This window comes from Gorilla gorilla, chromosome 1 (assembly GCF_029281585.2).
Source record: "Gorilla gorilla gorilla isolate KB3781 chromosome 1, NHGRI_mGorGor1-v2.1_pri, whole genome shotgun sequence".
In the NCBI taxonomy this organism is placed as follows: Eukaryota; Metazoa; Chordata; class Mammalia; order Primates; family Hominidae; genus Gorilla; species Gorilla gorilla.
Window position 1 is genome coordinate 124,229,088 of NC_073224.2, and position 27,753 is coordinate 124,256,840.

The 27,753-nt window shown below is 42.5% G+C and overlaps 1 protein-coding gene across 1 annotated transcript; it reads right to left on the bottom strand.

The window, feature by feature from the left end:
* Nucleotides 1-5,050: 5,050 nt before the first annotated feature.
* On the bottom strand, nt 5,051-16,191 carry LOC109029488 (putative neuroblastoma breakpoint family member 7). The gene is made up of 10 exons (XM_063698496.1): nt 15,965-16,191; nt 15,653-15,862; nt 13,751-13,853; nt 12,703-12,917; nt 11,574-11,646; nt 10,501-10,712; nt 8,656-8,707; nt 7,342-7,553; nt 6,849-7,063; nt 5,051-6,248 (listed from the first exon to the last, which is right to left on the bottom strand). The coding sequence occupies exons 2-9, from the start codon at nt 15,825-15,827 to the stop codon at nt 6,858-6,860; spliced, it is 1,248 nt and encodes a 415-aa protein (XP_063554566.1). The 5' UTR covers nt 15,828-15,862; nt 15,965-16,191; the 3' UTR covers nt 5,051-6,248; nt 6,849-6,857.
* Between the last annotated feature and the right edge of the window lie 11,562 nt (nt 16,192-27,753).

A 27,753-nucleotide genomic window follows, 5' to 3' on the forward strand; every position in this document is an offset into this window, starting at 1 on the left:
CACCATGAAGTTGGGATTCAGGAAGGAGGTTAATCATATGAGGAATCCTTGACCAGCATCAGCTCCTGTCAGGCCACACAGAGTACTGAAGTGTTAATGGCACAGGGGGCCCTGGAGTCATGGTAAGAAAGTATCTCATTGGTGAAACCTTCTTTCCATAAAGCAGGTAAATGAATTATTTGTTCCTTCTTGGTAGCCCTTGAAGATGGTCAAACAAAATAATATCATATCTGCAGAAACTCAGATCTTGGTAAGATTTACTAGTTGGGAATCCAATGATAAAGCCAAGAAGCAGCCGCCATTTGGGATCAAATGTGAGCCTATGGATCAAGGTGCGTACTCAAACACAGAGAGCTTTCTGAAAGATGCTACCAGTAGTTTTTCCAGGGCAGAGATGGGTTCTTTATTTTTCTGTCTAATCTAGCCCATATGCTTAGCTGAGAAGTTTTCTTCATATCACTTTAAATGATGATGTCCCTTGATTTTCTAAACATTCTTTAGATAAGAATTTTATGGGCATTCTTTATTGCATTAGGATTAAAATTAATGCATCTTAAGGTTTTATTGCAAAGTCTTGTCTTGTTTCCTTTCTAAGATGATACAATTTATAACACGCAAGTTTGCTGTCTGTCTCCTCCCTTTGTGTACATATAAAATGAGCAAACATGTGGCCATGAAACAGATGGTCATAGAATTGGTTCAGTGGTTGTGAGTGCAGCAACCCAAGGGTGTCTTATCTGAAATACCACCAGGAATGCCTGGACACAGTAGACAAAGGTTGTTCAGCTGGACGCCTTAGGATACATGCTTCCAAAAACAAAGTAGCTGAAAAGAAACTAGAATAACAGAATATCAGAGCCAGAGGAGCATTTGGAGGTAAGTCAGTACCTCCTCCTTTTCAACCTACAGGGGAGATAGTGGAAGAGAAGCAGGGATGGGTCTGCCTTCTGTGCCCACAATTACTGGGGATTGTTGTGGTGAAGAATTTCATTTATAATGAAGGAGAAATAAACCCCCATCAGCTTAAATTCAGGCAGGTTTATTGAAAAGGTGAAGAGGCCTCTTGCAGAAGCAAAGCATAGCTGAGGCTTGCGAACTCTGTCTGGGAAAACGAGCAGCCAACAGTGACTGATGCTGCCTCTGACTCTGGGGCCGTGTGTTGTCTTGGAGCATCTCTTCTATTCTTTTGCATCTTCCCTCAGCCTAGCAGTCTCTGTTTACTCTTCAACACATAATTGAGCAAGGCTGTGCCAGCCCCAATGCCACCTGGCACTTTAGATCAAATTAAAAAGGCATGAAATGAACTGGCCCTTTGTAATACAGCTGTTGTTCCAACAGCTGGAAATACAATATCTTGACTCCTGGTTTAGTGCTTTATGCTAAACTTTCTTTTCTGAAGAGAGCACAGACTTTGGGATATTAGAATACATTATGTTTCTGGGTTATTTGGCGTTTATGGTTTTCATGAAGCTTTGAAAGCTTTCATCCAGTATGTTTTAAATATTTTTCTATCCCCCTTATCCACTCCGTTCCCTTCAGGGATTCCATTTAGTAGAGTGTTTAAAATTTTCCCACTGATGGGCTTTTTATTTCTCAAATTCATTTTTTCCTGTGTGTTTCATTTGTGTTCATTGCTATTGCTGTTTCCTCTAATTCATTAATCTTTTCCTCTGCAATGTTCAATCCAGTGCATTTTTTAAAATTTCAGACAGTAAAATGTAGTTTTCACTTATGGAATTTGATATTTTAAAAATATCTCCCACATCTTCATTTAATTAAAATTATAATAACTGCTCTGTTATTGCCTGCTATTTCTAACATGTGTGTCATTTTCAACTGAATTATTTCATTCTTCATTATGTCTCCTGTTCTCCTGCCACTTTGCCTGTTTGAGATACTGGGATTTGATGTCACACATTTGATGTCAATGCCCAAATGTGCCCAGTGGCACAACTCGGCCTCAGTGTCTATGCACACCCAAGCTTTTGCAGCAGGAGAGGCAGAGCAGAGGTGAATGTGCCACACGTGGGGGCAGGGAGTACCCCACTTGTGCTTGGGGCTTTCCTCTGCCTCATTGAAAAAATATGTGTTCCTTTTCTTTCCCATAAGACCTGCACTACTTCAGGCCCTGTCCCTCCAATGATCAGGACAGTCCTCTCTCCAGTCTCATCCCTCCAATGGATGGACAATGGTTCAAAACAATTCAGGAGAGAAAGCATTGTCTTGTCAACAAATTGTGTTGCGAAAACTAGACATCCATAGGCAAAAATAGAAAAAAATTCACAGATGCTGGTGAGGTTGTGGAGAAAAAAGAATGCTTTTACACTGTTGGTGGGAGTGTAACTGTCAACCATTGTGGAAGGCAGTGTAGTGATTCCTTTAAGACCTAGAGGCAGAAATACCATTTGACCCAGCAATCCCATTACTGGGTATATACCCAAAGGAATATAAATTATGCTGTTATAAAGATATATGCATGCATATGTTCACTGCAGCACTATTCACAATAGCAAAGATATGGAATCAACCTAAATGCCTATTAATGATAGATTAGATAAAGAAAACGTGGAATATATACACATGGAATACTATGCAGCCATAAAAAGGAATAAGATCATGTCCTTTGCAGGGACATGGAGGGAGTTGGAAGCCATTATCCTCAGCAAACTAACACAGGAACAGAAAACAAAGCCCTGCATATTCTCGCTTGTAAGTGGGAGCTGAATGATGAGAACACATGGACAGATAGGGTGCGGGTGGAGACAACACACACTTGGCCCTGTCGGGGGGTGGGAAGTGGGAGAAGGGAGAGCATCAGGAAGAGTAGCTAATGGATGCTGGGCTTAATACCTAGGTGATGAGATGATCTGTGCAGCAAACCACCATGGCACATGTTTACCTATGTGGCAAACCTGCACATCCAGCACATGTACCCCTGAACTTAAAATAAAAGTGGAAGTAAAAAACAATAAACAAAGAAAAAAATCCACTTAAACATCCATACTTGCACTAAAACTAACTCAAAATTGATTATAGAACTAAATGTAAATTGAAACTCTAGTAAACTTACAGTAGAAAACAGAAATTTTTCATGATGTAGAGTTAGGCACGAAGTATTCTTAGTTATATCAACACAAACTATTAAAGAAAACATTGATACATTTAACTTCATAAAAATTAAAAATCCTTGGTCAGCACAAGACATTGTTAATAGAATAAAAACATATGCTACAAATTGGGAGAAAAATACGAAAATCCCACATATGATGAAGGACCTGTATAATGGTTAATTGTGTGTGTCACTGTGACTGAGCCCCAGTGTGCCAGGACATTTGTTCCAATATTATTCTGGGTGTGTGCTGGAGGGTGTTTCTGGATGACATTAACACTGGAATAGACAGACTAAGTGAAGAAGATTGTCCTCCCTAATGTGGGTGGGCCTCATCCAATCAACCAAAGGCCAGAGGAGAAGGAAAGGGCCTAATAAGAAGGAAACACTTTCCTGGGTATCCAGCTTTCCGTCTTGGGAATTGCGGCCTCCATAATCATATGTCCAAATTTATATACACACACACACACACACACACACACACACATACATGTACATGCCTTATACATATATGTATATATACACACATTTCATAAGTAAGTAGGAAGGATTGTTATTTTTAAAAGTTCAGTATTCAATGACAACTGCTGAGCTGGCCAATGCATATGAGGGAGTTCTATCATATGATTCTGTCTCCTTTTTTATACTATTGAAGTTCTGCATTTGAAGAAGTAGGATATGATAATAGTTGATTTTCTCCACATCCCCTTCAAAGCCCTAGGAATTAACAGGGAGTCAAGAATACCACATCCCTGCCCCTAAACACCAGGACTAGAGAACCCTGTGGCCCTCAGGTGATTTTCTTTAGCAGGGTCTGGGAGCCACACAACTGCAGAGACAGCAGGAAACACTATGCAAATAGAGGCCACGACAGCAGGGAGGGCCTGTTCATGACAGAACACAGGTAAAACTCTCCTCAGAAAGTGAGTGTGGAGAAACAGAGATCATGCCTGAGACCTGGTGGATTAGAGCACTGGCTACTGGGGAATTGAAAGGAAGGGGCTTCACCGTGCAGAGGACCAGAGGTGCCAATCTCGGAAATGCAGAATTGTTGGGAGATGGGGAGGTATGGACAAAGAAAGCATCCTCTGGAGACTCGTGGTGAAGAGAATGAATGAAGTAACTGGCAGAAATTAGAGGTCCTGGTAGAACAAAATAGAATCCCAGAATGAGAACAAACACCATCCTTGTCCCCTAAAGCAAGACAATATTTTCTAAAAACTCAAGAAAAATCTTTTTTGGCAAGTACCTTATATCTAGTGATGTGCGCCATGTACCAAGGCAGTGGGAAAAGGTTATTAAGCATGCTAAACTCAGCGAGCCCCTATTCCCCTATGAGGACTCTGCCAAGAATAAATTCCTTCCAACAAGTGATGCCCAGGACACTCACTTTTGAATAGTTCATGAGCCTCAGCATATTTAATTGTGGATCTAAACCAAAAGCCAAGGTGGAAACAAGGTGGGAAACACAGGCTGTCACTGGTATATGCTTGGGTTGAACTAACACTATAAGAAATGGCAGGTTAAGAGGTCAGAGAAGAGGAAAATAATATCTTTGGTTGTCATAGTGGTAAAAATTTAAATTCAAAAGACAAGATTAAAAATGTATAAACCAAATATTAGAAGTGTGTCAAGTTAAAAGGGGACTTTTAAACATGATGCCAAAACATGTTTAGTGCACTTTCAAACATGAGCTACACAACCCTTCCTAAATAACAAACAAAAGACACACACACAAAGACAACAAAATAACATTGACAAAGAAATGTAGTAAATACCATCTACTACTACATATGATAAATGTAGACTAAAATATGGAAGAGTTTGGAATGTTAACAGGTAAATAAGAATGTTTTTATTAATCTGTATCCTTACCCACCGAAAACAATCATAATAATAAAAGCTTAAAACATTGTATGCAAAAAATTCACTAGTCCAGAGTAATAGGCAAGAATATTTAATTAAACAGATTTAAAACATAAACATTTTAACTTTAATAGACTAAAATTAATCTCGGATGAAAGTTAAAATTTGGGCAGGGAATATTCTTTTTCACAACAGAATGCCAGCAGAAACAAGTTCATAGTAAGGACTGAGATAGAAATTTCCAATGTACAAACATAAATGTAATAACTGACACAGCCAGGGGTGATTAATTGATGATAAAATGCTCAGAGGAAGATTGTTAGAATACAGGGTATTTGTACTTTTTCAAACCACTTTCCAAATTAATTATAAATCAGGTGTCTTTACAAGGGACAGATCTCCTAGACCCCTCCTTAACCAGGTAACCAGTCCTGATATCACAATAATGGTGATGGACAAACTGGAACTTCTCTGCCCGCAGATGGGCTGAGGTTGGAAACTCACAGCATTGACTTTGCAGTCTTCCTGGCAAAATGGTTAGGGTGAATTTAATCATAAGGAAACTTTCCGAAAACTTCAGAATGAAGAAAATTGAGCCAGACAGCTGACCTGTCCTCTACAAACAAATCAATGTCACCACCATCAATGACAACAACAAAAGGAAGAGGAGACACTTTGGGTTCACAATGACTAAAGAAGTGAGCTACATTATCTTTTCAATCTTTTTGAACCCAAAATGTCTCTTCTCTTTTTGTTGTGTGATTTGTGGTGACATGGACTGTGTGAAGGAGACGGGTCAGTTGTCCTGCTCAGTGTTCTACATTCTGCAGTTGTCTGCTGATTACTTCCTATGAAACTCAGGCTAAGTGTTTTCAGCAAGAATATGGCATTGTTCATATTCTGCACTGGCAGAGTCCCGGGTGACACGCTGTCTCCTGCCAGCGGCTCCTGACTCCTGTTCTCTACAGGATGGAATTGAGAGGAGCAGGGCTAAGGCCTCTCAATGCTGTTTGTCCATCTGGGAATTGGTCTCCTTGGGTATTCATCTCAAGTGGAAATGGGATGAATTGTGGTTTCTCAAAACAAAGCAGTCTAGTGGTTTGCAATTATCAAGAGCATTCTGTGTCTAAAATTCAATCCTCAGTGAAGGACCCCTGCAGTGTTGTGTTTGGAATTGAACTTGCTTTGCTGTTGTAGTTTTTTTCATCGAGCGGAAAAGCTACTTTTTGTGACATCCTTTCATCCTTTTCATCCTTCCAGCAGTATTTGGTATCTGTACGAGAGAGGAAAGGAAAAATGAAAAGAGCATCTATGTCAGGTCTTGCTGATGGCTGAGTCTGGAGGGATTGCTAAGTGGTGATAGCCCAGGGGCAAACTGAGCTTCTGCTGGGAGGATGAGCTGAAGCCTGAGCCTCCGGCTGGCTGAAGAGGCAAGTGCCGTCCACAAGTGAGAAGAAAACAACCCTGAACTTCCAGTCAGCCTGGAGTGCGGATAGAAGGACCTGCTTATGCCCAACCAGCATCCGATGACATCAGCCCCTTTATTCCTGATCCCGTTTGTCTGGAGCAGAGTGATGGCTTTTCACACCTCCCAGGGAGGATGTGCTCAACATCAACCATGCACACTCAGAAGCAGAGGGCTGTAGAAGGAGAGGGCCTTTTGCAAAGAAAACCACCCCCTTACAACTCCATGTCCCAGTCTTTTGAGAAGGTGCAGGAGAGCAGACTATGGGAAGAACCCAGGATATGAGAAGTAGCAGAGGCCTCAGACAATACTCACAAATAGGGAAGAAAAAAGCAATGGGAGAATGAGCTATCATCATAGACAGAGAAATAAGGAGTGAAGGCTGCTAAGAGCCATAGATGTGATTACCTTCCTGCTCTAAGCTTGCAGGCCAGAGAATCTGCATGCCAGTCTCCACTTGCTGAACGGCAGTTTTCTTTTGATCATTTTTGGTTTTAGGACACTTGACGCGTGAATGTGGCCAATGACTTGATGCCCATGTGTGTTGTCAGCTGAACCTTCAAGAGCATCACCTTCCAGCTGGGGAGGGTTCTTCATTCCAAGGGAAGCCTCTAAACCCAGCTCTGAAAATAAAACCACAGACAATGGGATCCACTGGCATTGATGATCTTACTGTGACTTTCCTTCTACCCAAAGAACATCAAGTAAGGAAAAGTAACACCCAAAGGGTGAGGGGAAGCCAATGGAGTCACTTTGATATTTTCTTTTTTGTTGGTCTTTCTCACATTACCCAGCAATGACAAAATTGCCAGGAAGCAAAGACACTCCCAATCCACAAAAATATTCAAAAAACATGTGTCATTCTAGACAGGTTGTGGGATGCAAAGAATAGGAAGCCTACCTGGGAAGCCAAGTGGAGTTTCTTCCCCTTTGGAATTGGAGTGTTCGCTGGCTACATCCTGAGCAGAGCAAACTTTCTGTTCAACTAGTGCCAAGAAAGTGCCTTCACAAGGTTGGTAAGATTGGGACCCATCATGGTCACTACAAGAAGTCGTAACCCTTTCCTCCGGGGAGTCCTGCAGGACTTCCTTCTCTTCAGACTCCTGCAGCTTCCTGATGAGCCAGACAGGAGAGGAGTGACAAGAGGGATTAAATACCATGGTATCTCAGGCGATTTCATGGGACACATAAGGGAGTGGTCACAGAAAGCAAAGGGGTAGTCTCCTCCAAGAGAGAAAAATCTATCCTTCTAAATGTGGAGTGGAGTGTGACTGCCCTTGGGACAGAGCAAACGTGAGCAGCAGATGCTGAGTGTGGTTGCCACAAATGAGCTGTTGCAGGAGGACCCAGACTCCCCCTGTAAACTGCGATCACGACTTGCAGCACAGAGAACTGACACAGGGCTTCGCTTCCTATGCCTAAACGTGTTGATGTTTACATGCAGCACCCAAGTAAACACAGCTCTTGCGGCATTCCAGATACACAGATCTTGTCTTTTCAAAGCCATTTTTTAAATATTTTGACATAAATTACAATTTTCCTGTTTTGTAATGAAATACTTGCCAACATGCTGACATCAAACACGTAGAAAGCATGCATGCATCTCACTCTGGATTAACCACACGGGAGAGAACAGGTGATATCCCTGAGTTTGGTGAGTTCACCTGGCTCAACGGATTGCATGTTCCTGTGCAAGAGGGGGATTAAGAAATTGAAACCTGTCTGAGCGCGGTGGCTCACGCCTGTAATCCCAGCACTTTGGGAGGTTGAGGCAGGTGGATCACGTGGTCAGGAGATCGAGATCATCCTGGCTAACACGGTGAATCCCCACCTCTACTAAAAACACAAAAATAAATAAATAAATAAGCCCAGCATGGTGGCGGGCGCCTGTATTCCCAGCTATTAAGGAGGCTGAGGCAGGAGAATGGTGTGAACCTGGGAGGCAGAGCTGGCAGTGAGCCAAGATCACGCCACTGCACTCCAGCCTGGGCGACAGAGCGAGACTCCATCTCAAAAAAAAAAACAAAAAAAAGAAAAAAAAAGAAATTGAAACCTACTCAAGCACCACAATCAAGAAGACAGCATTGTTAAAATGGATAATTTGCAGTTGGATGAATGGATGAGGCAGTTCTGTTCATCACTTTCTATTTTTCCCTGGATCTGCAGTCTCCAGGTGTCACTATTGAACTAACAGCCCACAAATCCACAGAGTTACCTGGGGAGCACTGGTGCTTTCCCTTCCTCTTCCTCCTGATCATTTTGATTCTCTGTAAACAAATTCAGAAGAGTAGGTCACATTAAGCAAATCACACTTCACACAAGACCAAATCAGTGTCCAGTCATAGCACAAGGACATAAATATTCTCAGTGTAAGAATGTGATATTCTGACAGGAACATTCTAATGTGCCCTAGATTAAGTCTTGACAGAAGTAGATGAGCCTGCTTTTCAGCTCCATGGGACAAAATCTCCCTCATCTGGTAGATCTTAATCTTATATCCTCTGCCCTAAGTCAGCACAAACAATTAAAACATTTTCCCTAAGATCTTCAAAAATTGCCCTAACAACTTTCCATAAGTGTTGCTTCAATACTGATTTATCTCTTATATATCATGGTCAATGAACAGTTAGAGAAATTTATATAGAAAACTGAACTGATGGATGAATTCTAACAACTTTTGCTTAAAAAAGAATCTGTGGGGATGGCGGCATGGCTCACGCCTCTAATCCCAGCACTTTGGGAGACCAAGGCGGGCAGATCACTTGATGTCAGGAGTTCAAGATCAGTCTGCCCAACATAGTGAAACCCCACCTCTACTAAAAATAAAAAAATTAGCCAGGCGTGGTGGCACACACCGGAAATACTGGCTACTCGGGAGGCTGAGGCAAGAGAATCACTTGAACCCTAGAGGTGAAAGTTGTAGTGAGCCAAGATCACGCCACTGCATTCTAGCCTGGGTGACAGAGTAAGACTCCATCACCAAAAAAAAGAAAGAAAGAAAAAGAAGAAAAAAGAAGAAAGAAAAGAAATCTGTGGTGCTACACAGAAACAGTGGCCACTCTTGGGGTGAAGAACTCAGGACCCAGCCTTGCTTTATGGAAACTTATAAGCAAGATAAGGGTACAAGTGTTGATGTCCTGGTTTCAGTTCACTGCACAGCTGAGACAAAGGAGATCCAGAATTGAGTTGACTTTGTCTTCCTCAAATGTGATTTTGGTGTTCTTGTGAGGTGGGTTGGAGTCAGCTGGCTTAAAGGAAATCCATACTGCAGATGAGGAGTGTGAAACCAGGGAAATAACATCTTCAAATAAATGGACAAGGCTGTCAGTGGCCTCAGACAGGCAGAGGAACTCCATGCACATTGAGACACAAATTACACCATTGCAGCTGACAAGAGACATAGGAACCAAGCTCGGAGGCCTGACAGATACCTCCTGTACTCCTCCTGTACACAGGTAGCTATGGCTTTGTCACACCTGCCTCTGTTCCAATAACCTGATACTGCGGCCAGGATGACAAAGGCATGACATGGGCCAAGGAGGACAGGAAAGCTCTCTCACCCACAGGTATCTGTGTTTAATATTCCATCCTAGTTTCTCTTTCTCTCTTTCCTCTTTCACTTCTCTCTCTCTGTCTCTCTTTCTCTCTCTCTCTTTCTCTCTTTCTTTTTGACACAGTGTCTTGCTCTGTCACCTAGGCTAGAGTATAGCAGTGCAATCATGGCTCACTGCAGCCTCTACCTCCTGGGCTCAGACGATTCTTCCACCTAAGCCTCTTGAATAGTTGGGACTATAGGCATGCAGCACCACACCTGGCTAATTTTTTGTATTTATTGTAAAGATGGGATTCACTATATTGTCCAGACTGGTCTTGAACTCCTGATCTCAAGTGATTCACCCACCTGGGCCTCCCAAAGTGCTGTGATTATATGTGTGAGTCACAGCACCTAGCTCCATCCTAGTTTCTGACTCAAACCAATATTTGTGTATACAGCTCATCCTCAGAATTGATCTTCCATAGCCTAAACAGAGGTATGAGACACAAGGAAAATAGAGGTTACCCGGAAGAATGTTTAGAGCATCCTGCCATTCATCTTGAGAAGATTTACTGTCTACAACCAGAATTGAGTTGACTTTGTCTTCCTCAGATGTGATTTTGATGTTCTTGTGAGGCGGGTTGGAGTCAGAAGGGCCATGGCTATTTGAATAAGTGATGGCACATTCCTCCAGTGAGTCCTCAGGGACTTCCTTTTCTTCAGCCTTCTGCTCCTCCCTGATGAGCCAGGTGGGATAGAAATGACAGAAGATTAAACAGAGAGGGATTGGATCCCAGGGAGACCTAGCTGATTTTGACAGGCGGCATTAAGAGAGTGGTCCCAGAAAGCAAACAGGAGGTTCCCTTTAAGAGGGAACATGCAATACTCTTCTCTATGCAACAGAGCATGGCTGCCATGGGAGCCAGAGAGGAAGAGAGCAACTGGTGTTCATTGCACTGGACAGAGAGGAGCTGAGGAGGATGAAGACTCAGCTATCCCTGTGTGGTACACACAGCACACACAGAGAAACACAACAGCTGCCACACCTTGTTTCTAAGCTGGGTTGAATTTCACACACTGTGGCCAAGGGAATGCATGCTTTGGGCCCATTATAGACTCCAGATATGGTGTGCCTTCTAGGCCTTTTTATTTTAACACTGTGACATAAAATGTAAATTTTTTTGTCTAGGTACTTTTCCTGGTGTTTAGCTTTGCTAGGTACTTCCTAATTCGTCTGCTTGTTGCCTCTTTGCTATTTATCTTTCCTAACAAGAACCTAAAGACAACTGTGGAGAAAGCAGCTTTGCACCTCCTCCTGGTTTTCACAACAGGGGAGAACAGGTCTTCTCTGTGTGTGCAGGAAGTCCCCAGGGCTGGTGAGTTTATCGAGGGTCATGCTTACAGGTACCATGAAGACAATGGACAAGCATGTTAACAGGACTATTTCCTTGTTGGGTGAGCACATGAAATCAGTGCACTCTGCAGCTTTCTTTATCCTGCATCTGGAATCTGTGACTACCTTCACCTCCCTTGTGTTCTTGCTGAGACCTTTTCCATATTTTAACACCCATTACCCGCTCCTGATTATTCAGTCTTACCTGGGGGCAGGTGATTCCTGTACTTTATCAAGCTCCTTGGCTTTATCATTTTCATCCTCATCTGTGTCATTTTCTGCAAATACAGAAGTGTTCGTTCAGATATTTCCCACTTCACACTCTGCAAGCACAGTCAGCCCAATGTGCACAGATATATGAACATCTATGTATGGGTCAGCGTTGTACTGAAAGCTCTCATGTTTTATCTTTAACAAAATGCCCTGGCATGGTTTCCTGATCCATCAGGCAACGCATTTCTGATCTGGAGGGTCACCAGCAAGATGTAACCAAACACTGAAAAGACCTTTTGCTCCCCGTATCACTGGAGGCTTGTGCAGCCTCTCTCTGGACTTGGGCAGCTGTCTCCCCCATCCTGCCACAGATCTGATTCCCAGGCACAGGCTTGGTGTCCTGTCACAGTTTGCATTTAGAACCTATTTATTTCCCTTAGAAGAGAACAAATAAACTTCTCCCACAGTCCTCCACACGTCAGGGGATTTTGCTGGCCCTCCATGTGGCTTCTGCTGTGTTATTCAGAGACATTCGCTGCATGGGGAGAGCTCCAGTCTGAAGCACTTTCAACCATCAAATGCCACCACATCAAGTGCCTTCTCCAACACCATACAGTGACGGGCTTTATCTCATTTTGAAAAGCAGGTGTAAGTGTTCGTCCATTTGAATACTAGAGACACTTGCAAGAGATAATGTGTCTGCCTTTGCAGATTGAGAGACAGAAACCCAGGAAAGATAAATCAATCACTCACCAACAGTTACTAAGAACATTGCTGAAGACATAGCCTGGGAACCTTCATTCTTAGTCTAGAGCTCTTTTCACTCTAACAAGCACCCTCCTTTCACAGCCTCCTTCCTGTCCTTTAAAACTAAATAGATGCTGCCTCTTGTTCCAAAGACCTACTTCCATTAAGGAAGGAGGCAGATTTGCAATACCGTGACCTCCAACCCCACGGGTTTCCCATCTCGGTTCTTACCCAGGAAGTCCTGGTCATGTCATGGCCACATATGTTTAGTGGAAAAAAACACCAGCGATACAACTGTCATTGTGGAGGTATGGAGGTCTGGAGTCTCTCATAAGCCTGGGGTTTTGGGTCATCAGGGCCTGTGGCCACCTTACCTGGGCAGAGCTTGTGGACAAGGTGCCGAGCCAGCCTACACCCCTCAGCCAGCTGTTCTCGGAAGTCCTGCCCCTGGGAGTTGTCATGCTTATCCGGAGTGAGAAGAGCCTGGAGATCCTGATTCAGTGAGTGGGAGGCATCTCTCCCTTCCCGTAACTTCTCCCTTAACTGAGTCAGCTCTTGTTCCTGAGAGTGAACCAGGACTTTATATTGCCTAAGGTGAGATAGTAGAGAAAATTTAACCGCGGAAAGGGATGTGTGATCAGTTCTAATATTGCAATAGAGATTTCTGAGACAATATCTTCAAGGAGACCTCCAAGCAGAAGGTCAGCACATGTTTAAAGATATGTCTGTGGCCAAGAGAAAGAATAGAAAATGGTTTACAGGCTTCCTCTGTATCAGAGAGGGCTCCTGCAAGATCCTCGGTGATGTTCCATTCATCTTTCTCTTCTGTAAGCAAAAGTAGGTGTCTTCCTAATTCAGTTACAAAAAGACATCCTTTCAGTTCCTCACTCTGGCCATGGACATTTCCATGTGAAAATACACATAGTGCATCTTGCAGCAACTAGATACAAAGCCATGTACAGAAATGAGGCCAGGTGCAGATGGGGCAAATTGAAAAGACAAAAGAAGAAAAGAATGACAGGGTTGAGAAGGCAACATTGATTGAGTGAAAGAATGAGAAGCCGCAGTCAGTCTGGAGGTGATTCTGACTAAGGGTAAGTGGGGTGGTTATGGACACCATTTTGAGTATACTGAATGCTGCTGGCTGGTTCCCACTCCTTTGCTTAATTTTGTGTTATGCAAATTTCACCTCAACAATTACTTGTTTGAAAAAGAGAAAACAAGGCTCTGAGAAACAACTGCAACCCATAACTTATTATTATCCTTGTACTCTGTTTGATAAATATTTGTGTGTCATGAGCCTGCCATGGCAATTCCTGCCCTTCCCCTGGCCCAGCTTAGCTCTTACTTCTCCTGGCCAAGCTGCTGTACTTCAGAGATTTACAAACCTGCCCACCTGCCTGTCCCACGGGGCCCCCTCACCTGAGCTCCTCAGCTTGCTTGAGCTGCTCTGCAAGCTTCTCCTCCTTGAACTGCAGCTCTTCCCTCAGCATAGATTTTATGAGGTCTTTGCACTCCTCATACTCTGAGAAAAGACAGACACACCTGCCTCAGTGGAAGGCTGGACATGCTGCTGTGGTCACTGCCTACAGGGCAGGAGCCAGGCCCATTCCAAGGACAAAACTGTCCCCAGTACCAGGGTCTAGATGGGGATTTCCACATCTTTACTCTTCAGTCTCCTGACTTTCTGGCATCTGATCCTCCAAAATTTAGAGACGAAGAAAGAGAAATTCAAGGGCACATCAAGGAAGTTGACAAGATGATTCAACCACAACGAAGTGGAGTCAGAATTCACAGTCCCTGAGGTCTGACTCTGAATGTGGGGCCACTTTCCCAAGCCTTGCAGCCTCTCCTCTAAAACACTGCACTGGAGCATGAGGTAGTGATTTCCCGCACAGGTAGGAAAGCCCCTAGGACTATGGGACTGATGGTTTCCCTTTTACTGGGAATTTCAAGGACAAATATATCAAAGGTTTTAACAATCTTTGATTTTTAAATCTTATCTTTGGATATGATTTTAAGAATCATATCTGAAGCATAAAGCATGAGACATAAGACCATAAGGCCATGAAGGAAATATGCCCAAATTCCAATAAAGTTTGTGTTAATTTAGAAACAGTAGAATGAAGAACTAAAAGATAGTGTTTACTCTGTGCCAATAAGTGTTCTAGGACATTGACAAGAAATAGCTCATGTAATTCACTGCAGCAATTTACAGAGGTAGGTATCATTGTAGTACTCTCTGAACAGATGAGGAAACTGAGGAAAAAACAAGACAAACAACTTGGATGGAGCCCAGGAGACAGGCCCAGGGTCTCTGCTCTGCACACTGCACTACTACCTCCACACATTCTTGGGTGCAATCTTTCTTCCTCTTTAGGAACAAGAGCCTGTGCCCCAGGAAGCAGGACTGCCCTCTCACCAGGGTACTGTCTGCTTTCTATTCTTTCTTTCTTTCTTTTTCTTTCCTCTTTTCTTTCTTTTTTTTTTTTTTTTTTTTTGTCAAGTCTTGCCCTGTCCCCAAGGCTGGAGTGCAATGGTGTGATCTTGGTTCACTGCAACTTCTGCCTCCCGGGTTCAAAGGATTCTCCTGCCTCCGCCTCCCAAGTAGCTGGGATTACAGGCACCTGCCACTACGCCCAGCTAGTTTTTATATTTTTAGTAGAGACGGGGTTTCACTATTTTGGCCAGGCTGGTCTCAAACTCCTGACCTCAAGAACTGCCCGCCTTGGCCTCTCAAAGTTCTGCGATTACAGGAGTAAACCACCACACATGGCCCCTACTCCCAGCTCTCGATGCTGTCACTTATAGGTACCACAGGATCTATTAGGAGCAGAGTCTCTTGAAGCTCCTCAGAGCAGGTACTGGGTACTAACACCATGTTTACCCCAGGGTCCCTAGAACAGAGCTTTGCCTATTGGGCCTCAACAGAAGCTTGAAATGAATAAAAGTTCACTAGTCCCAGACATTTAGAACAACAGAATATATGTTATTTGTCTGCAGGATCTTATCTGGTACAGAGAGGATTCTTGAAAACATGATTGAGCCTCTTGGAGAAAACAGGTCATTCTGTGCCTGTGTCAGAAATCAATAACTGGGATTTTAACTCTAGTCCTACACCCACCTGACTGCAAACATGGAAATTTGCTAAATACCTTGCTACCTCTGTCTTCCAAATTAAACAAAATGTTAAAATACCCATTTCTATTTTCCTAGAAGTACGGGAAGGATGAAATTACTTTTGATGGAGAGAGCATTTAGTGTCTCAGAGAGAAGACAGGACATCGTTCATCACTTTCATGATGGTGAGCCTATAGATCTTACTGTATTTGTTCTGCTGGTTGGCCAGGAAGCCGGCCACTTGAGTTACAAGAAATTTCTGTTTCATGTTTCTGAACTGTTGTTTGTTCTCTGCCAGCTGGGGGCGCAATTTCTCATTGATTTCTAGAATGTTCATCTCTGCTTTCTCACTGGACCAGGGGTCGGCAGATACCACCATGCTGACGTTTGTGGCAGAAGAAGTGGAGCCAGGGACTGCGGAGAAGAAACCCAAACATATGATGGGTTAAAAACTGGTGAAATCGAATAGGTTTAATCAGGACTGAGGAAGGTCAGTAACTGAAATTCTTAACTTACTGTTGTGAAAAATGTGATCACTCCCCACAGCACTTTAGGATCCTTCACCACAAAAACAAGGTTCGAGATGCCTGAACTCGAGCTGAAAGCACTGCCAGTAGCTCAGACTCTGACAAGAGTGAGGTAGATTGTGGCCAGCATGCCAGGCAACCGTCTGCAGTTGCAATAACAGAATTAGAAGGTGGGGGTGTCATGGAATCTTAGGAGCCCTGCATTCCAACTGCCCAGGCTTTGCTGAAACACAGGCACCCTGGTCTCACTTGAGGGTCACCACCAATGGGGATCATTCCTTCAGCATTCACTCTCAGTATTCGTGCACCCTTATGACAATGCCACAGACCCATCTCTTTCCCACTACATCTAAGCGTATTCCTCCTGTTCATCTTTTGTCTGTACAACATCAAGGCAGAAACTGTTTCCCAGCAGGGTATTTTTTTTTATGGTAGTCAGGAAGTCACCCCACCTGCTCTAAGTTAAAACAGATCTTAAGCCTTTTCCACAGGTGTAAGATATCAAACTTTTAGCCTGCCCTGATATCCTCTGGGTCTTCTGCAGTTTTTTCTGTATCCACTAGAAAGTGAAAGAATAATTCGTTTTTTAAAAATGTTTTCTTTCCTGTCTCAGTATTCTTCTTGCTGCATCCCATGGTTATGTTGATTTCTTTTTCTTACTGGGGCACCATCTTGGCTTTTCATTACGCTCTAGACCAGTTTGACATCCCTACGTCCAAAGCTCTTCCTCTACGTGGGTTGATTTGTTTTTTAATGTCTCTGAGCACTACATTTTATACTTGTCACTTATAAATGTCATTCTAGTGCCACAAGAGCTCTTTTCAAGACATCAAGTGATCAAAATCATTTATATAGAGAGATCTCCTGAAAACATGTGTGACCATCTATTTTGGGAAGTTTCATAAACTTGATGCTATTTTGTTGTTTCCATTTCATTTTCTCATATACTGAAAAGAACAGGGCCACGAACGGTTCTTATGGAATATGGTTTGATACATATTTTGCTGAGTTGGACTAACACCATTTGTTTTTGGTTGCATTCCACTAACAGAACATGGCAAGATAAGGTTATGGTCAGGGTTGGTTGGTGATCCTCAGTGTTGCTGTGCAGTAGAAGGTGAGTTTGAGGTTAGAGGAATGAGTAGGAAAGAGTGATACCCTGAACCACCTCCTCACTTTCTTAGCTTTCAACCCCACCTAGGTTTTGTGAGCCTGGAACTTGGGAGACTGTTCTGTAGCCCAGGTCTCCTAAGAGTGTGTGCAGTGGCTGTGACCCTGGGCTGCCCAGCATTCATGTGGAAGTGAAGGAAGGAGGACTGGATCAATCCCATTTGAAAGCATCCTTCTCTGCAGCCCACACCATCCTCCAATGACACTGTAAGTGTCCTGCTTTGAAATGTATCGAAGGCTTTAAATCAATGTATTTTCTGGGGTCTGGGAGGCCTGACATTCTGTGTCAGAATGAAAATCTATCAAGTTTCTTCATTTTAAAAGTGACAAAACTGCAGGTTCACAAAGTTACATGGCTTACTTGAGGTCACACAGGGATGAGTTTTCAGCACTGCCAGTAGAAGCAATCACAATAATTATTCAGTAATTATTCATAGGATCCATGTAATTCAGTAAATATTCACATAATTATTTAGTAGTTATTCATTGAACAATTCATACCAGGCATTTTGTTCAAAACTGTGCTAATATTTCCACAGTGTATTTTTATCATAATCCTATTATGGTAATGCTATTATCCATAAGTAACAGGTGATAAACCTGAAGATGAGGGATAGCTAATCATGTATTTGGCCATATTTCCATTTTTTGGTTTTTGGGATGCTGGATGAATGACCAGAATGAGTCACGGGAAGAGTATTCATTCCTGTATTATTTTCCAGGACAGAGGTGTGCCCTCCTAGAGTACTGGGACCAAAATTCGGAAGTGTCTGCAACCTTGCTTTAACAGTATGGGAAATAACCTCTATCACCTGGAATTTCCTTGGGACTTAGGAATATACAAGAGAAGTATGAGACGTGGGTCTTCCCTTGGCTGTGTTTAATTCACTCTTCTATGGAATACCAATGATTCTCACTAAGACTTTTGCCTTTTTATAACAACAATGTGTATTTTACTGAGAAGATTTTACTCTTTGCTCTATTTACAAAGAATAATTATGAGCAATGGTTTAGGTTTTATGCCCTGGACTTAATATTTTTCTGATTTCTGTTTTGAGATTAAATTCTCATGTAAATAGAAAAATACTTATTATTTCTCATAAGGCCAAGTTTGTTATTAGTTTGAGCTTTTGAAGATGAAGCACCAACTTTTGATTTTGTCTTTGTCTGTCCCCATCAGCACCACTCATTGTCTCTCAGTATGACCTGGACTTGTCCCTGCACTTACCCTTGTCCTGCTGAGCCATCTCCATGAACTGTCCAATTCCATCAGTGATTCAGGCTCCTCCCAAGGCTCTCTAAAATGGGCACAGGGAACAGGATGTCAGACACATTCCAGACACAAAGGCAACCCATACTGTAGAGCAGGCAGCTGTGTTCCCACTTCCCTAATGTTCCAGTGATGTCCTCAAACTGAAGGGAACACTTTTCCTTTTTAGGGGTCTGTTCTTCATGTCTCAATGCATCTGATCTAGTGAACACAACTGTCCTGAAAGTGAAAGAACCTGCTAAATTTCGAGTTTCTGGTTAGGTGGCTAAAATAGGTTTATAAGACTTCCTTACTTATCCATAACTGCTGAGGTTTGAATTCTTAGCAGTATGATTCCTTTTCTTGTAAGCTAAGCAGCTTAGGAAAGATTCGCCATGTTGCTGTGCAGGAAGAGGTAAACTTAATTTCTACTCAAAGCTGCTTGAATGTGAAACTAGGGCTTCCACTCTTCCAAAGTTGGACTGTCACGGCTTCAGGCATGTGTCCTGAAGGGCTCATGTCTCTGCTCTACTCAAAATAAAGTTTAAATGGAGCCCAGAAAGCCAGGTCTCCTTTACTTGTAGGTTCCCTCAACAGTTTCTCTGCTTTAGAGACTGCATTGAAAATATTCTTGTCCTGCTGTTGTGTTTTGGCTTTGGAATGATGTGATGCAGCTCAATGTGTCCTACCCCCAAGTTGATCAGAGTAAGAAACAGCTGGGAAAGTCAGTGCAAATACAAGTTCATCGTCCTCCTTGCAGGGATTCTGATTCAGAGGGCTCAGGTAGGGCCTGGAATGTGTTTGTTAACATGACTTAGATGTGCAGTCAATTTAGGGACCCACTGATAGCATCGACCTTACAGTTTATGGGATGATTCTTTCTGTTTTGCTGGTGAAGAAACTGAGGCACAGAGAGTCTGTAAGTTGCCCAAGTTCCCCTTGCTGTAAGTCCTGGAGCCAGATCTGAAGTGGAGCAGCCTCTTCCCCATCCCCTTCCCACATTTTCCAATTCAGTTGGGTCAGTTCTTTCCAAGTACCTGTTTCTCTCCCCTATACCTCATTTCTGAAAAAAGGAAAACTGGAATTTAATTTCTTTCATCTAATACATTTCCTTACAACATGCTGCCAGCATCACTTTTTTTTTCTTTCTTTCTTTCTTTCTTTTTTTTTTTTTTTTTTGAGACAGGATCTTGTTCTGTCACCCAGGCTGGAGTGCAGTGGTGATTATACATCACTGCAACCTCGAACTCCTGGGCTCAAGCGATCCTCCTGCCTCAGCTTTCCAAGTAGTTGGAACTCTAGGCACACATCACCATTTCTACTTAATTTTTTATTTTTCATAGAGACAAGGTGTTGCTATGTTGCTCAGGCTGGTTTTGAACTTCTGGCCTCAAGCGATCCTCCCACCTAGGCCTCCAAAAGTGCTGGGATTACAGGAGTGAGACACTCAGTCTGGCCCTGCAATGCTTTTGTTTTTGTTTTTGTTTTTGGGGTTGTTTTTTTTTGAATGAAAATACAGGACATGCAGATGTGGAAAGACACCTTGCTTAATTACTGTTGTTATTATTTCTACAGTATAATTCATATATCACAAAATTCGCCATTTTTTAAGCATACCTTTCAGTGTCTTTTACTATATTCCAAAAGTTTTGCAACGATCAGCACTGCCTAATTCCAGAATATTTTCATAATGCCAAAAAGCATGCCTGTACCTATGGGCAGTCACTCTCCAATTTCCCCCTTCTTGCAGTCTCTGACAACCACTAATCTACTTTCTCTATACATAGATGTAATTGTTCTGGGCACTTCCTCTATGTGGAATAACAAAGTGTGGCATTTTGCATCTGCTTCTCAGGATATTGTTCTCAAGTTTCATCCTTTTTAGCCTGCATCAGCACTTCAACTTTTTTTTTTTTTTTTTTTTTTTGAGATGGAGTCTCGCTCTGTCTCCCAGGCTGAAGTGCAGTGGCGCAATCGTGGCTCACTGCAAGCTCCGCCCCCTGGGTTCACGCCATTCTCCTGCCTCAGCCTCCCAAGTAGCTGGAAATACAGGTGCCCACCACCACGCCCAGCTAATTTTTTTTTTTGTATATTTAGTAGAGACGGGATTTCACCGTGTTAGCCAGAGTACTTCAACTTTTTTATGGCCAAATGATATTCCACTATATGGTTATACCTAATTTTGTTTATTCATCAACTGATGGTGGTTTATGTTTCCACCTTTTAACTATTATGAATAATGCTGCTATGAACAGCTTTGTACATGTTTTTGAGTGAACATCTGTTTTTCATTTTCTTGGTTATAAACCTAGGAGTGCAATTGTTGCATCGTATGTCACTTTATGTTTAACTTTTTTTATGTTTAACTTTTTGAGGAACTCACACACTGTTTACCAACCTCAGTGGCTATGCCATTTTACATTCCCAATAGTAACATATGAGAATTCCATATTCTCCATAATTTTCCAAGCATGTGTTGTCTTTATTTTTTTCTTAAGTCATACTAGTGGATGTGAAATGGTATCTCATTTTGGTTTAAATTTACATTTTCCTGATGATGAAAAACATTGAACATCTTTGCATGTGCTTCTTGGCCATTTGTGTGTTGGCTTTAGAGAAACCTCTACTCACAGCTTTTTTCCCATTGTTAAATTTGGTTGTTTGTCATTTATTGCTCAGTTATATGAATCCCTTGTATACTCTAGGTACTAGACCTGTGTCAAATATATAATTTGGAAATAGTTCTCCCATTATGTGGATTATCTTTTCACTTCCTTGACATATGTGTCCTTTGAAGCATATAAGATTTTTATTTTAATGAAGTCCATTTATCTATCTGTTTTTGGGTTGTTTGTGCCCACTTAAAAAAATGTCTAATCCAAAGTCACAAAGATTTGTACCTGTTTTCTTCAAGACATCGTTTTTTGAATGAGAACTTTCCTGGGTTTTAGTGGAGGGCGGACATTGTTTATTTATGCCTCCTGTCCATTACTCATGTTTCTACTGATTGTTATTCATATGCTCACCACCCTTCCATGGAGCATCCCATGGCCTGTAACAGAGCTCTGGGGACTGATATCCTTCCACTGACTTTGGCGCCGGTGAGAGCCCTGGTCATGTGGTTCAGCTTGGCCTTAACCCGACCCAGTTGCACATATTCCTCAGGGCCTTTAGAGTTGAAGTTGAGAGCCTCTCTGAGCACGCTTGCCAGCCCATGCTGTTCTAAGGCTGGAGCAAACTTCCTCAGTCTGTTCCAGAGAGAGCGGACTGCAGGGGTGGGACTCATTCAAGACATCTCTGGTGTTAGAAAGTAGACCTGTTTCAGGGTTTGGGGAAGATTGCTCAATATGAACTAGGTCCTCTTCAATTATTTTTACAGTATGTGTGTCTTCTTTCTAGAAACAAAGGAAGAATATTTATGTTAGAATATTTTATCTATTCTTTGTCAATTGTTGTTTGTCTACAATTCTAATGTGGATAAAGGAGAGCTCCGTGTAAATACATTCTTAACACTTAATTATGGTTCATGTCCACTGCCATGCGATCATATTTAAGTCTATGAACTATCCTGTTCCTTAAAGGTGGAGCTCCTCAAAGGTACGGTTGCTGGAGTGTCCTAGATGTCTCAGTGGCCTTTGGACAGGAAATGCCCAAGTGTACAGATGAGAGGATGGTTGCCTTTAACAGAGTCCAGCAACATAGCTTCTGAGAGCACATCCTGTACCAAGAAATTTGATACCCATCCCAAAGATGCCATATCTATACATTTAAATTTGGAGTGTGTATTCCTAATAGTATTTCAGGATGGAATTTAACTTCACATCATGTAGCCTTATGGAAGCCAACTTTGCATGCAACTCAATTCCCGGCTTTGCCAGGCTATTTCTTGGCCCCATCCCCAGGTTAAACAGTACCTCTAAACTGGCTTCACCACTGGGAAAAGGATGTGTGTCCAGGATATAATAAACAGCACAACATAGGGGTGTTCTTAAGTACCTAATGATTCCAGATAGGATTGCTATCATGCTATTTCTAAGAATAATATTCTGGTCTAACTCCCTGAGATCTGGCACTGACTAATGGCCAGTGCTGGAAGGAATCATTGTTCCTTTTCTTAGACAAGGAAAATTGAATTCCTGCTGATTTGGCTGAAATCTCCACAAAGTGATTTGGAGAAAAGACACAAAGCACTGTTTATTTCCGTTGCTATGACCCCCACTTTACTGAAGGATAGCCTGGGAAAGGAAAAAAGGTAGCCCAGTCAGTTTTCACTGTAAACAGATAGTGACAGACTGCCTGGTAAATACACCAATGGTCCTTACCATTGGAAACCTTCTTATATGTGGAATGCTTTTAGTAAGATGTGTCTGATCTGTGTAGGACTCTTCATGGTAATCAAACCTGGGGTCTATAGATTTACATGACCTTGTTCCTTGGAAACTGTCACATAAGCTATGCGACTATCAACGTTATCAAATGGAGATGACCAAAAATTGCTCCATATTATGTAAGTTACAATCTCACGCATCACTTACAGAGCTCTCATGTTACGTCTGGGCTAGATCATTTTCTAATAGGGAAGGAAGACTCTGGGGAGTGATGGTGGTGCTCTCAGTCTTGTTGTTGCTTTGTGTATGCCTCACAATTAATTTTATTCTTGAATACAATAATATAAATTAATAAAATTTGATACTAGGTATGATTTATGATTCTTATAAGGTTTATTTGCAACCCGATCTTTTGTGTTATCTCCATTTCAGGTGGATATTCTCTCATGCAATTCCCTGACCTTTCTTAAAATAGAGGCCATGTCCTTTGCAGGACATGCAAAGGAGCTGGAGGCCATTATCCTTAGCAAACGAACTCAGGAACAGAAAACCAAATACTGCAGGTTGTTACTTATAAGTGGCAGCTAAATAATGAGAACACACTGACACAAAGAGGGGAACAACAGACACTGGGGCTTACCTGGAGGTGGAGGATGGGAAGAGGGAGAGGAGCAGTAAAAATAACTATTGGCTACTAGGTTTAGTACCTGCATGATGAAATAATCCATACAATATGAGTTTATATAACAAACCTGCATGCATACTTCAGAATCTAAAATAAAAGTTTAAAAAAAATAGTGACTGTTGGCCAAAGTCAAACCAGAATAATCAGTGTGTAAGGTCATGGTTAGCTTTTGGGTTAAATATTCAGTGACATTTAGGTCCTTATTAAACTCAGTATGTTGCTGAAACACCTGCCCAATCCATATATACTTTTGCATGTGCCCATTTGCAACTCCAGAAGCACAACACCAGTTTTCACTGCTATCTGGTGGTCTTTGTTTTGAATTCCAGTATAACTTATAAATTGAAGGTCTCTGTTTTATTACATGAATTTTGAGGCCAAGATAAGTAGAGCTTATTGAAGTGCATAAAGGGACTCTGGTTTCTCTGCAGAACAATAGAGTTGAGCAGCCCTCTTTATTCTTAATGAATTTTCTTGTGTATTTATCTCAAAAGTGGGTGATTTTTATATTCATTAATAAAAGTTTTATACAGTTATTTATACTGCCTCTATTTATCTCATTGAGAAATCAGTTCAGTGTCTCATTTCTTTTTTTACCAGTAACTCAAAAATATTTCATCACTCTGAAAATTTACTTTTACCCACTGAGCAATTACAGGCTAGGACTCCAGTGGGTTTTAGTAAGCTTTGTACATAATTGCTCAATATATGGTATGTGATAAGCTTAATTTTATTAGCACTCCTCATAAATCATCATAATGTGATTTTCAGAGGTAAGCTAAATGGCTTGGAGCTCTGGCATACTGAACCTTGTTTGTGGTCAACAGCTCTATGGTGATGTGGGGTCTTATGAGGCTTCCTGAAAGATGAGAGGTATCTCAATGGACTCTATTTCAACAGGGAGGTAATCATTCCCATTCCCAGCATAATTTAAAACACCTTTGTTTTCAATCATTTGATTCAGCATTTCTTTTTCTTCTCACACACTCTTGGGATCCTGCACTTCATGCTCATGGCTGTATCTCTTTTTCTCCCCAACTCACGATGGTCTCCAGGGCCCATGGGGCTGATGAAGTAGTTGTGTGGTGTGGGGCTGAGTCTTTTCACTTAGAAGCTGCCCTAGTGCTGCCATGTCCCACTGAGACCTCTCTGGTGAACTGACCTCCTTAAACCATTATTTCACTTCAGCTCATCCATGTGGATTCCTAATGATGAAAACCATTGAACATCTTTGCATGTGCTTCTTGGTCATTTTTGTGTTTGCTTTAGAGAAACCTCTACTCACAGCTTTTTCCCCATTGTTAAATTTGGTTGTTTGTCATTTATTGCTGAGTTACATGAATTCCTTATATACTCTAGGTACTAGACCCTTGTCAAATATATAATTTGGAAATAGTTCCAAATTTCATAAGAAAATTGTGTTTTCATAAGATGCACAATTCAATTCTTCCTCATTTCTCCTAACACAAAAGGCGGTAACTTTGTTCTTCAGGAAAACATCCTTCCCCTGAGCTCTGAGATCCTCCAGCATGAAAATTAGAAGAGGGACACAGGCTGAACTGCAATAGCTGAAGGAACTCTACTCTGGGCCCTCCAGGTAAGACTCCTTACCCAGAGGAGGGAAGCTTCCTGCCAGGGCCACCAAGGGCAAAGGACTCGCTTTATGAAGGCTGACTTATTCTCTTGTGTTTGCATTGCTGTTCTGACATTTTCTTGCAGGTAAAATCCACAAACGAGACATCTAAAATATCCAATTCACAATATGACTTTCTCAAATCCTAGGTACTTTTGGTTTCCTGGGCCCCTTCATCTATCATATATTAAGATATGTTTACCTCTGTGTTGATATAAAAAGAATATATTATTATTATATGGTGAAACATTTTCTTTGGCTTGAAAAAAAATTATCTTTCTTCTGATTTTAGAATAAATGAAAATGTTTTGATGTGGTCCATAGGGACCTGCCTACTGTGCGGCCCCTGGTCTTACCTGATTCAGGCTGATATAGCCAAACACCATGAACTGAGTACCTTATAAACAAAAGAAATTCATTTTTCTCAGTTCTAGAGGCTGGAAAGTACACAATACAGGCACAGACAGATTTGGTGTCCAGAGGGGATTTATTTCCTGAATCACAGATGCCCTTCTCTCTGCATCCCCGCATTATGGAAGGGGCAAGGCAGCTCTCTGGCCTGTTTATGAGGGCACTAATTCCATTTATGAGGGCTCTGTTCTTATGACCTGTTAACTCCCAAGAGGTCCCACTTCCTAATGCTATCACCTTGGAGGTTAAGATTTCAACATAAGAATTTGAGAGAGACACAAACATTCAGTCCACAGCATGCCCTGTGTTCCCTGCTGAGATGGAGAACGGCAGAGACTGGAACTGGTAGACAAGATAAGGAAGAAATAGTTGGTTCTCTTCCCTGGCCCCAGAATGGCTACTTCTCCCTGCAGGGAGCATCCCCTGACCCTATTCTCTGCCCACACACCTGACCCTGGTCTCTCATCCCTCAGCCTTTTTTCTTACAAAAAAAAAAAAAAAACAAAAAACAAAGCATCTCTCCTCCTTTTTTCTGATTCTGGGGACTCCCTTCTTTTCCACTGGGTCTCCTCAAGTTCTACCTCAGGAGCAGGACTCGCCCTCCCCCTGCCCATCCCCACAGGCCTCATTTACAAAATCCTTAACTTGTGGTTCTGCAGATTCAAAAGCACAAGAATCTCCCAAATGAAATGAAACTGTAGGCCAGGCCTTCTCGTGGAGGGGTGGAGTCTCTCTGCTGAACCTGAATCCAGCTGTCCCGGGTCATTCTAGATGAGAAACAGTGATGACTATTAAATCCATAATTATTAGTGAAAAAGGCTAAGCACAAGAGAACACACAGTGTATGATTGCAGGTAAACCGAGACCTGTTAGGAGTGCACCATAAGCAGAAATTTTAATGTAAACAAGAAAAAGAATATCATGGTTGTGTGTGGTAACTGCTAAGAGCAGGGAGGGTGGTGTGATCAGGAAGGGGCAGGTGGAAAGCTTCTGGAACCTACACAGGTTCTGGGTATTAATCTAGGTGGGGGATATGCTCATTTGTCGCATTACCCTGCACATTTACATTTTTTATGTACCATTATGCATAGAGTTTCACACAATTAAAGAAAACATATCATTCCCTGCCAGTACATATCATACTGGGAACCACACATGAGGGATTGGCAGTTTCCTTTCTTCAACCAAAGCACTGCCCCCTGCTTCCTCCTTTTCCCCCATTAGCCCACTTGGCCAATGGCTGGCCTGCAGACCACGAGGAAGTGAAATCCCTTTGTCTCCCTGTTTAAGCAGCATGTGGAATTGGTGGCATGGTCCTTCTTGATTTCCCTTCAGCCAGAGATCAATGTAAAAATAGAACTCATGAAAATGAAAACCATAGTATCAGGGATAAGAAAAAAGAGAGAGATGCATGGTTCCAAGATGGCTGAATAGGAACAGCTCCAGTCTACAGCTCCCAGCATGAGCGATGCAGAAGATGCGTGATTTCTGCATTTCCAACTGAGGTACTGGGTTCATCTCACTGGGGCATATCAGACAGTGGGTGCAGGACAGTGGGTGCAGCACACCAAGTGTGAGCCAAAGCAGGGCGAGGCATCGCCTCACCCAGGAAGTGCAAGGAGTCAGGGAATTCAGTTTCATAGCCAAGCAAAGCTGTGACAGATGGCACCTGGAAAATCAGGTGACTCCCACCCTAATACTACGCTTTTCCAATGGTCTTAGCAAATGGCACACCAGGAGATTATATCCCGCACATGGCTAGAGGGTCCCATGCCCAGAGGGTCCCATGCCCATGGAGCCTCAGTCATTCCTAGCACAGCAGTCTGACATTGAACTGCAAGGTGGCAGCGAGGCTGGGTGGGGGGGCGCCCACCAATGCTGAGGCTTGAGTAGGTAAACAAAGTGGCCTGGAAGCTCAAACTGGGTGGAGCCCATCGCAGCTGAAGGAGGCCTGCCTGCCTCAGTAGACTCCACTTCTGGGGGCAGGGCATAGCCAAACAAAAGGCAGCAGAAACCTCTGCAGACTTAAGTGTCCCTGTCTGACAGCTTTGAAGAGAGTAGTGGTTCTCCCAGCACGCAGCTTGAGATCTGAGAACGGACAGACTGCCTCCTCAAGTGGGTCCCTGACACCTGAGTAGCCTATCTGGGAGGCACACTTCAGCAGGGGCAGACTGACACCTCAATGGCCGGGTACCCCTCTGAGATGAAACCTCCATAGGAATGATCAGACAGTAACATTTGCCGTTCAGCAATATTCGCTGTTCTGCAGCCTCCGCTGCTGATACCCAGGCAAACAGGGTCT

Excerpts from the sequence above, each read along its gene's own strand:
- LOC109029488 (XM_063698496.1), bottom strand. The coding sequence starts at position 15,827 with ATGGTGGTATCTGCCGACCCCTGGTCCAGTGAGAAAGCAGAGATGAAC. Across the intron at positions 13,854-15,652 it reads CAACCAGCAGAACAAATACA|AGTATGAGGAGTGCAAAGAC; the intron begins GTAAGATCTATA and ends GTCTTTTCTCAG. Across the intron at positions 12,918-13,750 it reads AAGCAAGCTGAGGAGCTCAG|GCAATATAAAGTCCTGGTTC; the intron begins GTGAGGGGGCCC and ends ATCTCACCTTAG.